The 16997-nt window shown below is 47.2% G+C and overlaps 1 protein-coding gene across 1 annotated transcript in view; it reads left to right on the forward strand.

Annotated features, from left to right (window-relative positions):
- Window positions 1-16997, forward strand: part of ttn.1 (titin, tandem duplicate 1) — a 150545-nt gene that overhangs the window by 2789 nt on the left and 130759 nt on the right. The window contains exons 3-23 of the mRNA XM_077537616.1: window positions 707-994; window positions 1625-1662; window positions 2197-2372; window positions 2754-2904; window positions 3464-3526; window positions 3607-3868; window positions 5055-5109; window positions 5197-5379; window positions 6411-6553; window positions 7157-7299; window positions 7784-8014; window positions 8456-8697; window positions 9410-9654; window positions 10574-10738; window positions 10814-10982; window positions 11923-13619; window positions 14389-14670; window positions 14967-15233; window positions 15643-15915; window positions 16021-16284; window positions 16635-16895. Coding sequence (XP_077393742.1) covers window positions 707-994; window positions 1625-1662; window positions 2197-2372; window positions 2754-2904; window positions 3464-3526; window positions 3607-3868; window positions 5055-5109; window positions 5197-5379; window positions 6411-6553; window positions 7157-7299; window positions 7784-8014; window positions 8456-8697; window positions 9410-9654; window positions 10574-10738; window positions 10814-10982; window positions 11923-13619; window positions 14389-14670; window positions 14967-15233; window positions 15643-15915; window positions 16021-16284; window positions 16635-16895 — 5598 coding nt within the window. The remainder of the gene's footprint in view (window positions 1-706; window positions 995-1624; window positions 1663-2196; window positions 2373-2753; window positions 2905-3463; window positions 3527-3606; window positions 3869-5054; window positions 5110-5196; window positions 5380-6410; window positions 6554-7156; window positions 7300-7783; window positions 8015-8455; window positions 8698-9409; window positions 9655-10573; window positions 10739-10813; window positions 10983-11922; window positions 13620-14388; window positions 14671-14966; window positions 15234-15642; window positions 15916-16020; window positions 16285-16634; window positions 16896-16997) is intronic.

Genomic DNA, 16997 nt, shown 5'->3' on the forward strand with positions numbered 1-16997 from the left:
CTGGTCAAAGTCCTCATTATCTTCAAGACCTTGGGCTATGACCTCGTCGAGGCTACCTTACACAGCTCGACTTGTCTTCAACGATTCATTGCCTTCAAAACCACAGCAGTCAGTATGGCTTTCAAGACACCAGCTAGTTTGTTACTCCTTATTCCTCCAAGACCTCAGACGTTAACATCTCGGACTCATGCGATATCCCTCTCAAGACCTCAGGTAGTCTTTTCTCCTCATCTTCTTCAAGGCCTCAGATAGTCTAAGTCAGTGGTGCCCAAGTTGGGTCCTCAAGAGCCCCTATCCAGCCGGTTTTCCATGTTTCTCTCCACCAACACACCTGATTCATGATCAGGATCGTTAGCAGGCTTCTGCAAAGCTTTCTGACGACCTGATCATTAGATTCAGCTGCGTTGAAAGAGGGAGAGATGGAAAAAAAGACTGGATAGGGGCTCTCGACGACCCAACTTGGGCACCACTGGTCTAAGTCCTCAGACTGACTTCACACCCCCTTCAAGACTCTAGGTACTTTTTTCTCTTCATCTTCAATATCTTAAGGTAGCCTTTAAGTCCTCAGACTGACTCGACAGGCTCTTCAAAACTCCAGTTAGTGTTGAAGAACTCTTTGTTCCCCTCAAGACCTGTACAGATCCAATCTACATCTAGCTCAGGACTGAGGCGCAGTGTTTGAAATGTGAATCTCGTCCCCTTGCAGCAGAGACATCGCCTCCCAGTTTCCTTCAGAGACTTCAGAGCTCGACGGTGCCGCAGGGGAGCCAGGTGAAACTGGCCATCCGAGTCACCGGCATCCCGTCGCCCGCCGTCACGTTCTACCGAGAGGGAGCCGAGATCCAGAGCTCGGCCGACTTCACCATCGTCCAGGACGGAGACGCCTACAGTCTGCTGATCGCCGAGGCCTTCCCGGAAGACTCTGGGACGTACTCGGTGATGGCCACCAACTGCAGCGGCCGGGCCACGTCCAGCGCAGAGCTGCTGGTTCACGGTCAGTGTCTGCAGTGTCATAAGTTCTGCATTGGTTCACAGCGGCAAAACCTATTCTTCCCCAAACATCGTTTTCACAGGATATTGGGCTTTGGAGTGAAATTTCAGGATGAAGCCAAAATGCACTATGACTATTACAAGCCAACAAAATATCGCTGTCCTGTGAAAAACACTTATGTCCATTTTTTTAACGTTTTTGAAATGCCTGCATTCCGTTTCATCCCATAAACGTAAAAATGTCAAAAAATGACAAAAATGTGTTTTTCACAGGACAGCGACGTTAACCTCATCTTTAGTAAACCTTTGTGCAGTTTTCAAACAGGAAGTGACAGTTGAGCGTCACAAGGTGCAACCACCTGTTTTCAACAGAAAAACTGCAAGACTCGCAGAAAGGCAAGCGAATGTCGTGATTGCAAATTTCCATGGATCCATCATCTGCTGTAAATTTTAATCATTCATCACCTTGAACAGGAAGTTCTGCAAAAAGTCCTGAAAAGTTTAGGGAAGGTCACCTGTAAAGGTTAAAGGGCATTTTAAATCACTTTGGTATTTTGATGCACGGAACAGGAGCCGAGCCGTGGAGCTGCTTGGGGTTAACTTTAAAACTTTTGTCCGTTTTGTGAACATGCAGGCGAGGAAGTCATCCCGGCCAAGAAAACCAAGACCCTGGTTTCCAGCTCACAGGTTTCTGGCTCACAGATGAGTGGGCAGAGTAGAGTTGAGCAGGTACAGAAACTCATTCATGGTCCTGTCCAGTCTGTGTGTCTTTTTGGTCAACCAGGTGTTCAGAAATGGAAAAATAACAAATTCAATTTCAAGCCAGTCCAACTCTGCTGGTTCCAAGCCGCTAAGACTTGGAATCAGGAAGGGCATCTGTTCGTAGAACGTAGGCCAAAATGTCATCTGGCCAAATGGGGGAAAACTGGAAAGAGGAAGATCAAAAATACCAAACGGAAAAATGGGCTGCAAGACTCAATCACATTTTAACTTGTTCGATTAGATCTCTTCATGATTCCCAAACCAATCAGTCAACAGTTTCATGTTTTGAGTTTAAGAGTCAAGTGAAGTTGGGAAAAAGGAATGATGCACAGATGTCATTGAGCCGAGTCAGGTGATGGCATCTCGTTTCATTTTGCATAAATGTGGCTTCCCCTGCAGATAATGGATGCCAGTTACCAGAGCATGGCCACCATGGAGATGCAGGTGGAGGGCGCGGAGCTGACGCAGCTCCTGGCCCACAAAAGTGCACCCAGAGCGGCTCCCGAACCCGCGAGCTCGTCGCCCACTCCTCCGTCAGCTGTCGCCTGGGCGACGGCAGACCGGCAGCGGTCGATCTCGCCTGTCAGACGCGTCCAAGCGCCCATGTACGCGCTCGGCAGGTAGGGTTCAAAGATGATAGCTTTAGGGGAGTCAAGGCTGGGAGGCTTGACCACCTTCAGTAATCCAAGATCCATTTGGATCATCTCCCAAAGAAAAAGAATACCACAAAACCCTTTGACATCCAAAGTGAAGACAACACTGCATTTCTATTTTTTTTTCTTAACCAATGTTTGTATAAAAAGAAAACTGTCGTTGCACTCATGAAATCGATAAACTGCTACCAAAACTTCTTTCTGCATTGAAAGTTTGAATTCTCGCTTTCGCTGTCATGGAGCTGGACTGCAATTTGCGGCTTATCCGGATGATCCTCGTCGGTTGACGTCGCTCGGTGCCAAATGTTGTGTCTTTGTGACTCATAAGAATGCGGTTGTCACTTTCAGGGTCATCATGTCCGAGACGGGAACACTCCAGGTAGGCGGCGACCCTGATGTCCTTCCCCCCTGGAAGCAGGCGGGCTTCCTGACCGAGGCCAGCTACGGCAGCAGCGCGGCCCACCTGGACCAGGACCAGCAGCTCATCTGCGTCACACAGGTGAAAGAATCTTTGACACAATTGTTGCTCTCATTTTGCCAAGAGTTGAGATGTCATTTTGGAGGGAGGCCAGGTGGCCTTCTCTCTCTGGTCCTGATTTTCAGGCTCCTCAGACTACGCGGCGCCATTATTATGCTTTGTTTGGTTGTGCTGCGGCTACACGATCCGCTCTTGTTCGTCTCCTCAGGGGAATTTGTTCAAGGCTTTTTCTAGATGTTGTTAATGTCACAAAAGCATTTCATTCATGAATCTTTCCAGTTTAGATGGTGAAGTCTCGCAATGTGACTTTAGAGTAATCAAACATGGCGGAGCAGTGGCCATAGTTTGTGCTTTGGTTTTAGCAGGAAAAAGCATCAAAAAGAAAGATGTTGTTGGTCCAAGAAGTGGAGACAGTGCCATAACTGATTTGATAGACTGCTTAGACTGTTTCCTGATTTGTGTGAAAGTCGCTGGACATCTGTTCACATTCTCACCTCACCTCCACATTGACGTTTGCGGGGGTGAAGAAGTTGAATCTGATGCTTGGATGGATTTGTCTCCCAAACGTCGTCCTATCCAGGTGGTGGAAGAAGCTGCGGCAACTCCCTCCGGTCATGGCGTGCTCCCGCCCGTATTGATTTCTGTGAGTCCATCCCGTTGTCACTCTGCGCTGCTTGAAATTGGAAGCGTGGTACACGGGGTTGGTTGTTCTCTCGTTTTCAGGCTTTGAAGAACACGAATGTGAGCGAAGGCGAGTGCGTGACGCTGGAGTGCCAGATCGGCGGCCAGCCTGCCCCCGTCATCATGTGGTTCCGAGAGGACTACAAGATCGAGAGCTCGGCGGACTTCCAGATCAGCTACGACCGTGACGGCTGCGCCCGGTTGCTGATCCGCGAAGCTTTCGCAGAGGACAGCGGACGCTTCACCTGCACCGCCACCAATGAGGCGGGAACCCTCAGCACTTCCTGCTACCTGCTCGTCCAGGGTCAGTCCAGCCGCGGTCTAGTCACGTTCGCTCGCGGGCTTGCTATCTCATCTTGTTCAAATGTGCTCCTCGCGGTTGGATGACATTTCAACGACAGGCATGAAAAAACAAGTCAAATCAAAAATGTTATCAGGAAACTTTATGGCCGTAAGTGTATGTACTGTTCAAGTCTGGACAAATACAAGAAATATAAAAAACAACAACAACAACAACAACTCATTTTTCCACCATTGAAGATGAGCAAGGAATACGCTGAGGTTGGGGTAGCCATGACAAGCTCTTTACAACTTGTCAAGTGGTCTAGGCCAGGGGTCAGCAAGCTTTCCTGTCTTGAGTAATTTGAGGCCAAACAAAATCAACAAAAATGTGCAAAACTATTTTTTTCAGATTGTGATGAAGGAAACATTGTGTTAGCGTAATGCACTAAGGGGGCAAGGGGACCCTAATTCGAGCTGCACCACAACACAAAAATATGACAGCAGCACCAATCCAACATACACATTCATTTGCTTTCACCTTTCCCATTTGGATTTTTTCCCCCCAGATTTAGTTTTTCATACATGTTTAAACTTTTATGCCTTTCTGTCAAATTTCTGACATTTTTTGGCAATTTTTATGGGCAAATTATGGTTATTATATTTTCTGCCTCTCTTCCTCCTTGCTTTTTGGACATTTTTCTTTTCTGCCATTTTTGCTATAAATTTTCCGACATTTTGGGAATTTTGTAGACATTTTTATGATCATTTCTGGGATTTCTTCTTTTGTTTTTTTGGTCATTTTATGGTTCAATTTGAAACATTTTCTTTCCTGCCTTTCTTAAAATCAATTTTATGACTTTTTGGGGAATTTTGTAGACATTTCATGTTAATTTTCTGTCTTTCTTCTTTTATTATTATTACATTTTATGGTTACCTTGTGGATGTTTTCTTTTTAATCAATTGTTTTTGTTTTTTTTGCAATTTCATGGGCATTTTGACATTTTCTGCCTTTACTCCAGGTAATTTTTAAGACCTCTACCTTTCGTCTCTTTTTTTTTTTTCTGACAACTTAAAAATGATTTATTTTTTGAATATTGAATTAATCATTTTTTTCGACATCTTGCTAGCTTTTGTGAACTGAAAAATGGCAATAACGTGAGATTTTCATTGCAACTCTTGCCAGTTCTGACAGAGAATTTGCCTTTCAGTGTCTGAGGACATCGAGAGCCGCGAGGATGTCGCCGAGGAAGCCGAAGAGAAACTGTGAGTTGATGGCCGCGAGCTTTCTCGAGCGCCGCCGTCCCGCTGACCCACGCTCAAATGTATGTGCAGACTAACTGAAGAAGAAAGCATGTCCCAGTTGAGCGCGGTTGAGTCCGAGTCCTGCGCCACGGCTCCTTTCTTCATCAAGACTCCCGGCGTCCAGAAGCTGGTGGAGGGAGCGAGTGTCGTTTTTGAATGCCAAGTCGGGGGAAGCCCCAAACCGCACATCATCTGGAAGAAGGGCGGCGTCCCGCTCATCAGCGGGTACAGGTTGGTCATCGCCCAACTCAACTTTGAACCACTAGGCAGGCATGCTTGGATTTTACAACGCTTCAAATGTCGTTTTTTTTTGCTTCAGGTTTGAACTCACATCAATTCTTGTCATTTTCTTTCCATTTGAATTGCCATTTGTTTGCAACACCTTCAGGAAGGAATTTTGTCAATGATTTAGTCAGTAGCAGCTTTTTATTGTGAAATTGCTCATGGTGCAGTAGGAGGGAGCTTCCCCTCATTCACTTCTTCACTACTTCATGGGCTCGAAGTCATGAGAAGTTATACACACTTGTGAAAAAACAAACTTATCAACTTTCAACTTTAAAACAAGTGAAATGATTTGGGGGTGCAATCATCTCACTGTCATTGCATCCGTGAAGTTGGTCTTTCTCCACAAAGTGCATAATGCAGCTCACTGGTAAATATTGCTATATTTTCTTTGGAATGGATGCATTTCATTGGTCAACTCCTTTTTTAGAACAGGCCCACAGGCTACTCGTGTGCTCCTTGTGGGTTCACAAGATGATGTCGGTGACCCCCTATGTCCAATTAAATTCTTCCATTTAATGTCGACTGCTTAGTTGTTGTTGTTTTTTTGCCTCATTGGAGTACAGTAAGCCCTTAAACACCCATTTGGGGAAATACCAATATTACATACAGTAAATGCGCCCCTTCTCCAAAAATGGATACGTGATGTCACCTGCTAGCTAGAAAACAACAACAAAACAAAACTTGCAATGTTGAGTGTGTAATGAAAGACATTTGACTTTGATTTTATGATTCGTTCCAGCAAATGACAAGGAACTGATTTACAATTTTCACGACTTTCAAATGGCCAAAAGTCACCACAAAAAGCTAAAAGGTACAATTTTGATGTCAAAAATATATTCTTGATCTTTAAAGAGCCTGAGCTGGAAAATGACAAAATCAGACAAAAGAATTTTGATTGTAAAATTCCAAACTATGGAGCAGCATGGAGCCCACAAGGTGAATGTCAGCATTGTGACAAGATGTCGACTGTCTTGCAGATACAAAGTTGCCTACCAGAAGGACAGCGGCGTGTGCCACTTGCTGATCTCCATGACCTTTTCTGACGATGCCGGAGAATACGTCATCTTTGCCAGGAACCAGCTGGGAGAGGCGTCCGCCACCGCCAGGCTGCTGGAGGAAGGTCCGTCCCACAGACGAACCTTGGTTGGCGCTAACCGGCAAAGGTTGACTTTAGCCAACTGGGCTGTTGTGGTTTGTTGAAGTTATTCCATTCCAAAGGCTTCTAAATTTGGAGGTTGGAGACTCCCTGTTTATGTCTTTGGTGGAGGTGGTCCCAAACGACTTTGGCTCATTGGCAGATTGTTGCTGTTGCCACGCGTGTCTAGTGAAGGAGCATTTTGGATGCCAAGCGATTGTTGAGCCGCCTGCCGGTTTAATGGCTCCTTCGTGGCCATCTTCCCCTTGGCGAGAGACAATCTTTGGGAAGCTGTAAGCAAAGTAGGCAAAGGGATGGTGTAAATCTCCTTTCTAGTTTCTCGCCTCTTTTGAACTGCGACCATCACAACTCCTGTCGTGACCACCCCAACCAGGGACATAAATAGCAGTAGCACATCTCAAACTTGCAAGTGAAAAAAGCCAAACGTCTCCTTGCAGCCAGTAGCTTCCGTTCAGCCTTTTCTGATAGCCACAACCCGGATTAAGCAACTGTCCACACGGACATGTTGCTGTTCCTTCAGCCGGTTGAGCCTTTGCAAGTGAAGCTGTTGAAACTTGTCCCCTTCAGATGAATATGAAGCCTACCTGAAAAAACAGGACGTGTCCTTCAAGGCGGCAGTGGAAGCGCCGGTGCTGGAGCCCCTGGTCGCAGACGTTGCCCCCACCATGACCTCGATGGACAAGATGATCACCACCATTATCTCTGGACAGGTAGCACCGTCCACTTGTCTTTCGCACTCCTGGCAAGTTTGGACTGGATGAAGAAGGTTTTCCTCCAATTCGAAGTCTCTCTTTGTTTGTCTGACAATTTATTTTTATTTTTTTGGGGGTGGGGTTGGGGGGTGTCAGAATGTCATTGGGGACACGTGATGGCGGTGTGAATGGATTGGAAAAAAATGCTCTTCATCAGTCCACAATGTTAGCAAATCCATGGGAAGGGATTTTAATGGCATAAAAGCTTGAGTCAGCACGAGCAGGCTTTGTTTTCTTCTTTCACTTTCAAAGTTCATAAAGGAAGGAAACATTTTTTGTTTTGTTTTTTGGAAACAGGTACTACACGTACAATAAACCTAATCTAAATTTTTACTGAGGTACATTTCTGATTGTACTTTTGGACTTGTATTGAGATACTCGTATCTCTAGGCAAGCAGCAGCAGTTGATATGAGATGTTTTTTTCTGGATTTTGGCACGCAGGATTTCCATCTGTCCATCCTGGAGCAGCGCCTCATCCAGGAGATGGAGCTCAGCATCCTGAGGATCACTTACGGAGAGCTGTTGGCGGACGATGGCGAGCAGGCGGCCAGCTGCGGCGCAGACCAGGAGCCTATGCCGCCCACCTTTGACACGCTGGTGAAAAACTACCGCATCGTGGAGGGGATGGGCGTCACCTTCCACTGCAGGATGTTCGGCGTGCCGTTGCCCAAGGTCAGCACACTTGAAGTAGCAACGTTTGCCAAAAGTGACCATCCGCTTGGAATGGCATAAAAACTTGGGAAAATGTAATGAAAGCTTGGGAGAGATTGGAAAGTTTCCTTTTTGGGGAATGTTTTTGCTCGATTTTGCCTATAAACACTCTTAAAAAAAAAAAAAAAGTGCCAAAATGGCTCTCAATGAGAGGAAAACAATGTGTAGTTGTCATGGCTTTCAATTAGCCACAATGTCCAATGTGATGTAACTGAAATTTTGAAAAAAGCGCAAGCTGGCAATGACAGGATCTGACGTTTATGACATTTGCATCGACACATATTAAAAATAAGGACGTAAGTTGGACGGAAATTATGATGGTAGATCCTAAAGGGTTCAGCTGTCATCCCTGGATCATGCATCAAACGTCAGGAGACGCGTAACAAAATGTGCTTTTGACAGATCGCTTGGTTCAAAGACGGACAGCGCATCCGTGCCGGCGGACGCTACCTGGTGGAGGTTCTTCAGGACGGACGTGCCAGCCTGCGATTGCCCGTGGTTCTGCCTGAGGACGAGGGCGTGTACAGCGCCTTGGCCAGCAACGTGAAGGGAAATGCCGTCAGTTCCGGAAAGCTCTATGTGGAAGCTTGCGAGAGCGTGTCCCCCCAGACATACACGCCGCAGGCAGCCGTGCAGAGGATCCGGTACGTCCGAGTTCAGGCTGACAGAAAACTGCAAGCAAGAGCGGGCGCTTCAGCTTCTGTTTGGGAAACGCTATGTGAAGCAGTAAACATAATCGAAGAAAAAAAATGGGCAAAATCTCAGCTTGGTGTTCTCGAACACAATGCAAAACCAATTTGTGTCGTATCAAAACTTTCCATTGAACTGATTTACTTGACGTATTTTTCATATATTGGAGAAACTCACGTCGATCTCAATGTCCTTTTCATTTCCAGACAGTTACCGCTCAAGTTGTGTTGTGCTACTCACGTAGCAGTTCAGCCTTTCCAAGTCCATTTTGATCCACTGCCAAAAACTAGCGTAATCTTTTTCAACGCCAAAAACTAGCGTCGTCTTCTTCGACGTCAAAAACTAATGTCGTCTTCTTTGCCCCCTCGATGGCCATTAACAAAAAAAAAGAAGAAAAAAACACAATACTTAAGCGCTTAAAAGAAGAGGATTATACTCCAGAAAATCCGGAAATACAGTTCGGCAGTTGTAAACTTTTGGAGCTGGCCTTGTTTAATTTTATTGTTGGAATACGTTGCAGCCAATAAAAAAAATGTCCGTCAGGGCAAACTTTGACAGCTCTGTTGTAGATGATCCTTCATGAGTCCTTTTGATGATGTGGGATGTGATTTGAGTTTGATGCTGTCAATCCAATCCATTGAAACATGTTTTGTTGTTGTTGTTAAGGTCTACGTCTCCTCGCTCGCTGAGCCGCTCACCGGAACCTTCCCTCAGTCGCTCCCCCAGCCGTTCTCCCGCACGCTCTCCAGCCCGAAGGCTGGACGACATGGGCGAGGCTCATCTGGACAGACTCTACAAGCCCGTCTTCGTGGTGAAGCCCGTCTCGTCGAAATGCTCCGAAGGGCAAACTGCCAGATTTGACCTCAAGGTGGTGGGCAGACCGATGCCAGACACGTACTGGTTCCGCAACGGTGAGTGGCAAACAAATCGATGGTTCTTCATGTAACACATACTAGAGGCCGTTTTACCACTAGACCAGGCCCTGGTTGGCCCCGGATGTTCGTGTTTCCATTGGACTTTTTCAGAGCCGAAGGATTACAATGGAACCCCCTTTTAGAACCGTGTCATAGGTGATTCTGAAGTGCTGGTTGTCTGTGGGGCCGAGTGGGCCCGTGCCATCGCTGTCATCTGATTGGCCAACAGCAATACAGCGAGCAACTCCGTAGCACACGCCAATTTACTGGTTTTATGTGAGCAAGGCAGAGGCACTCGGCGGCAGTTCGCCGGGTCCTGTGTTCCCATTCACTTGACGAGCGCTCCAACTGCAACCCAGATCCCCGTCGATCCCCCCAGCCCATGGTTGACGATCCCGCCACGGAGACGGCGGCTTTGCAGGCCACCGGAGTGCGTTGGACGCTGGAGATTGAGGATGACTAGCCGTTGACTCGGAGAGTTGGCCAAATGAATGGCACTGAGCGCTCCATTCAGAATGAATGAGCACTACGTGCCGGTTGTGAAATCAGCTTTTTTCGTCTATATGTGAACGCTTGTGTGCGTTTGATGGTCTGTACTTTGCGCCGTGGCCACATCATGCAGTGGAAAATCATATTTTGAATCCCGGCAAAAACAGCAGCCGAGACTTGCGCCTTGTGAAATGTTATGGCAGTTCCGCAAACGCTGCAAAGTGTACAAACTTGGACAGTTCATTTGATCCCGCCCTCATCCTGCCGCACGCCTCTTGTACCTGAAATGAAACAGAGGCCGTCCGGTTTGTTCCGGGCGATGCGGTGTCACGTCATTCGGGTCTAGTGGAAAAGTGACTACACTTTTGCACTCGTGAACATTTTCTGATGATGATGACTTGGCACGTGTGCATGCACTGTTCCACAGGCCAACAAGTGGTCAGTGATTACACCCACAAGATCGTAATTAAAGAGGACGGTACTCAGTCCCTGATCATCACTCCGGCCATGCCGAACGACTCGGGCGAGTGGACGGTGGTCTCTCAGAACAGAGCTGGACGCTCATCCATCTCAGTCACGCTCACCGTCGATGGTAAGAATAGCTAGCCTGCCGCTAGTTTTGGATGTTGGTGATGCTTCAGTTTTTCATGATCTGCTTGTTTTCCAGCCAAAGAAGCTTTGGTGCGTCCACAGTTCATCGAGAGGCTGAGGAACATTAGCGTGAAGCAAGGAACTCTGGTTGAACTGGCAGTCAGAGCCATCGGGAACCCATTGCCAGAGATCGTGTGGCTCAAAAATAGCGACATTGTCACGCCTCACAAGCATCCACATATCAAGTATGTCCTATGATACTTGCCCTGCTGGTTGAAATTCTAGAAAATATATATAAACTCGTCACAAAAACTTTGTGACATTGGCGTTTGGAGAGATCATTTCAAGTGAACTAAAATGCACCATAACAGGAATTTTGCTCTTCCGCTTGTTGCTGTCGAATGTGCAAAAGTTATTCAAACATTCAACAGTTGACCGTCGGGGTGGGTGATATGGCCTAAAAATCATATCACGATATTTCAAAGAAATTTGCTGTGACGATATTTTTGACGATATTGGTAATAATTACTGAACAATAGATTTGTGATTGACACTTCAGAATAATAGCACTTTTATTGCGGCAACAATATTTAAGCCACCATTTTTTTCCAGAATTGAAATGTAAACAAAGTGCAAATATACCAATTGTAATGGAATAAAATGGGAATAAAAACAGGCCAGATAGTGTTTACCCTGTGAATTATAACATAACTGCTTGCAAATGCAATAAAAGCATATACCTTCAGAAGTCAGTGGCAAATTGCATGAGTCAAAAAAGTCCATTATTTTCTCCTGTGTGGTTGAGCCTCATGTTGTTGTGGGGGGGTCGCCAATGATACAGTAGCAGCCAGTTTGTGGCGTCATGCTTCGTACATCGCAGGCAAGTTTATTGTTAAAAAAAAAATGGTTTTCCCACTGCGATTCTTTTGGCAGTGGTTATTTCTGCCGCAACCGGCGGCAACCTTCCTCGAGCGTTATTTTAAATTAAGTTCACCTGTAAAAGATTGAGTGAATTTTAGCTTCATCATGAAATTTCATTCCAAAATCGAATATCCTGGACATTTTTGTGATTAAGTACCAAAAACGTGAGGATCAAAGCAAGTTGCTGTCACTATTTGTGAAATAGCAATAAAAGGATCAAATAAAAGGGAGGAAACAAGTGCTGACATGACAATTATGTTTCAGGATTGAAGCAAGCAGAGGCGGAGCAACATTCCAGATCCCGTCTGCGTCAAGCTCCGACAGCGCCTGGTACACAGCTACGGCCATTAACAAAGCTGGAAGGGACACCACCCGTTGCAGAGTCAACGTGGAGATGGAGTACACTGTGCCAGAGCCAGAGAGGAAGCTCATTATTCCCAAAGGAACTTACAAGGCCAAAGAGATCGCCCCTCCCGAGCTGGAGCCCCTGCATCTCCGCTACGGCCAAGAGCAGTGGGAGGAGGGAGACCTCTACGACAAAGAGAAGCAGCAGAAGCCGCAATTCAAGAAGAAGCTGACCTCCGTTCGAATGAAGAAGTTCGGCCCCGCCCACTTTGAGTGCAGGCTGACCCCCATCGGCGACCCCACCATGGTGGTGGAGTGGCTCCATGACAGCAAGCCCCTGGAGGCCGCTAACCGGCTGCGCATGGTCAATGAATTTGGCTACTGCAGTCTGGACTACGAGGTGGCGTACGCGCGAGACAGCGGCATCATCACCTGCAGAGCCGCCAACAAGTTCGGAGTGGACCAGAACTCGGCCACCCTCATCGTCAAGGACGAGAAGGGTCTGGTTGAGGAGAGCCAGCTGCCAGAGGGAAGGATAGGAGCGCACAGGATCGAAGAGATGGAGCGCATGGCTCATGAGGGCGGACCCGCAGGGGTCAGCGCAGACGAGGGGACCGAAAAGACCAAACCCGAAATTGTCCTCCTTCCCGATCCGGCCCGAGTGCTGGAAGGCGACATCGCCCGATTCCGTTGCAGAGTGACCGGTTACCCCTTGCCCAAGGTCAACTGGTACCTCAACGGGCAACTTATTCGCAAGAGCAAGCGCTACCGACTACGTTACGACGGCATTTACTACCTGGAGATTGTTGACATCAAGTCTTACGATTCAGGTGAGGTCAAGGTGGTTGCGGACAACAACCTCGGCTCTACTGAGCACACAGTTAAACTGGAGATTGAGCAGAAGGAGGACTTCCGGACGCATCTTCGCCGGGCTCCTGAGCCTAAGCCAGCCGAGACTCTACCGGAACCTGGAAGAACTCCATTTGAGGTGGTGAAGGTGGAGCAAGCGCCAGAAGAAAATCAACAGAAAGAGATAATCAAGCTCAAGAAAGCCCAGAGGATTGTTCATGAAAAAGCCACCGAGGAGTCGGAGGAGTTGAGGAGCAAGTTCAAGCGCAGGACTGAAGAGGGCTATTACGAGTCTATCACTGCCGTTGAGCTCAAGTCTCGTAAGAGAGACGACTCCTATGAGGATCTTCTGAGGAAGACAAAGGAAGACCTTCTTCATCGAGCCAAAGAGAAGGAGGAGGAAGAGAAGAAAAAAGAGGAAGAACGACGCAAAATAACTGTCAAACAACTCAAACCGGAAAGGGTCAAGCTCTCAGTGAGCATGGAAGCTCCCAAAATCCTGGAGCGCATCACAAGTCAGACAGCGGCACGAGGTGATGAAGTCAAGTTCAGAGTCCGAGTCGTCGGCAGACCAGAACCAGAGTGCCAATGGTTCAAGAATGGCGTTGAACTGGAGAAGACTGAGCGGCTTTATTGGTTCTGGCCCGAAGACCACGTGTGTGAGCTCGTGATCAGAGATGTGAGGGCGGAGGACTCGGCGAGCATCATGGTCAAAGCCGTCAACTCGGCCGGCGAGACCTCCAGTCACGCTTTCCTCCTGGTACAAGGTAAGACTCACTGTAGGTCTTTTTGAAACATCTTCCTTAGCAACAAAAGCACAGAATCTTTGAAGATCTAAAGGTCTGATGTCGTCACAACACAAAAAGCGGGCGGTAAACTCCATGTTGACTCTCATATTTTGTGTCCGTGCTCTAATTGGTTTCACTGTGTAACATTTAGGAGAGCGCCACAAGACAAAATGAAGCTTGAAGCGTTAGTGAAAATGGTACAAACATTACTGAATTACAGAAAGGATCTCTCTTGCTCCGATCGAAGAAAAACAAAAGCCATGTTTTTTTTTATTATTTGACTCATCCTAAGTTTGTGCACATTTGAAGAAGCTGCCCATCACGTGTGCGTGATGTTTCAAATTTGGCACAGCTCACCTGATAATCTCTAGAAGAGGCCCGTACCAATTGCTACAATACGCTTTAGTGGAAGTGCGGACTTTTGTCACAGATGCCTGGCCAAGACGGCAGCCTCTAGTTCCAAAATGGCATTGTCGTATGTGTCAGCCATTTTTTTCCCCTGGCATTTCAAAAAATGGTTTTCATAAGTGTCCTTTGTCTCTGCGGCCTCCACCTCGCCAAAATAGCCCCTGTCATGGTTTTGTCCAGCTGTGCCGGTTTGTGAATTTCAAAACACAAAATCAGCCACAGCAATGCACACCAGGTTTGGTCAATGACATTGTGCATGTTAAATTGGTCTATTTTCATACACTCTGTTTTTGCTGGCACAAACCTTCATGACACAAAACTTTCGTTTTGGTTCCTGCAGCAAAACAAGTCATCACCTTCACACAGACGTTGGACGACATCAATGCCAAGGAGAAAGACACCATGGCCACGTTTGAGTGTGAAACCAACGAGCCCTTCGTCAAGGTCAAATGGTTGAAGAACAACGCAGAAATCTTCTCTGGAGACAAGTTCAGGATGCACTCAGACAGGAAAGTCCACTTCTTGTCTGTGCTCATGCTGGAAGTGAAAGACGGCGGCGAATATTCCTGTGTGATCGCAGACGACGACCACGTCAGAACCAGCGCCGAGCTGAACGTTGAAGGTGGGTTGGCTCAATGAGATGTACAACGGACTATCTCACAAAAGTCGGCACACCACTTGAATTTTTCTGTAAATATATGATACAGTCTTTTCATGGGAGACAGCATTGAAAACGATTGATGTTTTGCTACAATTTAAAGTAGTCAGTGCACAGTTCATCTAAACGTGCAAGTTCCCTGTCAAAAGTTCTCAAGTTGCCCCCTGAAAAGACAGAATCTTGACATAAACACTTACTTTTGTGAGCTAGCATGTAGCGCGATGGATGGATGGAACACAAGTATGATGTGGGACCAACAGGAGCCCCGCTGGAGATCCTGAAAACCCTCGAGAATGCTGAGGTGCCAGAGACCTACTCGGGAGAGTTTGAGTGCGAGGTTTCCCGCGAGGATGCCGAGGGCACGTGGTTCTTCGGAGACAAACAGCTGTCCCCGAGCAACAAGCACGTCATCTCATCGCGGCGCGGACGTCACAGCCTGTCTGTCAAAGACGTCAACAAGGCCGACCAGGGACGATATTCCTTCGCAGTGGGCGACTTGAAGACACATGCATCCCTCAAGATGAAATGTGAGTCCGAGAGATGTCTTGACAATCTCTTCTAAAGTTTTGCCCTTCTGGTTCACATCATCGCAGGTCATTTTTCAGCTCTTCAACATTCACATACAATTTTTTTTTTAATTTCTACACAAAGTGTTTTCTGTAGTGCCTTGTACAAGTTACACTATACTGAAACCGTTGCTAACTCCGCAATGTGTAGATTCGTCTTTATTGTTAACTTGATTTGAATTATTGCGCCACACTTTGCTCTCTTAATTGGACCATGGGGATCAAACTGAAAATGAGGCTCTGGGTGGCGAGGTGGACTATGCTTGTTTGCGCGTGTGTATGTGTGTGAGTGGATATGTGTGTGGGTGTTTGGGAAAAAAAAAACAAAAAAAAAGAAACTCAAAGTGACTGGGCACGTTTCCTGTTTCAGTCCGCCCGGTGACTCTGATACAGCCCCTCGGTGATTTGACTGTCTGCGAGGGGGACATTGCTCAGATGGAGGTCAAGTTCTCGCAGGGGAACGTGGAAGGTACCTGGATGAAGGACGGACAAGCTGTACCCATCTCGGACCGGGTGCATGTGATTATCGACAAACAGATCCACAAGCTCCTAATTGAGGACACCAGGAAGGACGACTTTGGCGTTTACTCCTTTGCAGTTCCCACTCAGGGGATCTGCACCACTGCAAAGCTGAATATCCGCAGTAAGTCACGATTGCGGCGCATGGCTAATGGTGTTGCACTCTGGTCTCACTGCAGTTTTTCATGCACTTTGCCAAATAATGCACCAATGGTGTCTCGCATTGCAGCTATCGGCATCCTGATCCCACTGAGGGACATGAGCGCAGTTGAAGGCACTAAGACTGTTCTGGAGGCCAAGATCTCGGCTCAGGACATCAGCTCGGTCAAGTGGTACCAAAACGACAAACCGATGACGCCCAGTGACCGGGTTCAGATGGTGGCCAAGGGAGCCAAGCAACGCCTGGTCTTCAATCGGACCTTCGCCTCAGATGAAGGTCACTACAAGTTGGTGGTTGGCCGAGCCGACACCAGCTGCAGATTATCTGTGCAGAGTAAGTCGGGCAAACAATTTCTTGCTCGTTGACTCAGTTGTTTTAACCCTTGTTCTTTGTCGGGCAAGTTGAAATTTTGTGATGTTGATTTAGGCATTCAAGTACCAGCGGTTTTGTAGTGGAAGTGGAACTCCCATTTATTGCTGGGATACGTTCCTAACCCGCCCACAATATAAATTCACAATATAGACCAGATAAACAAACTGCCGCAAACGGCTGGCGGCCATTCCAGGGTGTATTCCAAAGACAACTGGGATAGGCTCCAGCTCCAGCCGTGACCCGAATGAGGATAAGTGTCATAGAAAAATCGATGGACAATAATAGCTCTGGACTGTTTGGTGTGTGTGCAGCCGTCCAAATCATGGTCCCGATGAAGGACAAAACATGCGCTGAGTCGGAGAACGTGACTTTTGAAGTTGAAGTGTCTCACCCTGGTATCGACGCCTTCTGGACTTTCAAGAGGCAGCCGCTCAAAGCAGGAAGCAAATACAAGATGGAGTCCAAGAACACGTTACACACTCTGACAGTCCTAAATGCCATGAAGGACGAGGAGGGCGAGTACACCTTCGCTGCCGGCGAGAAAACATGCAACGCTTTGCTCACCGTCTCAGGTATGTCAGATGTGCTTGCTTTGCTGAGCGTGTGTGGGAGATAGATGGGGTGGGATTTTGGCAAGTCCACACATGACTGGACTGGGTGCGGTGGAGCTGACG

The sequence above is a fragment of the Festucalex cinctus genome, chromosome 11, assembly GCF_051991245.1.
Source record: "Festucalex cinctus isolate MCC-2025b chromosome 11, RoL_Fcin_1.0, whole genome shotgun sequence".
In the NCBI taxonomy this organism is placed as follows: Eukaryota; Metazoa; Chordata; class Actinopteri; order Syngnathiformes; family Syngnathidae; genus Festucalex; species Festucalex cinctus.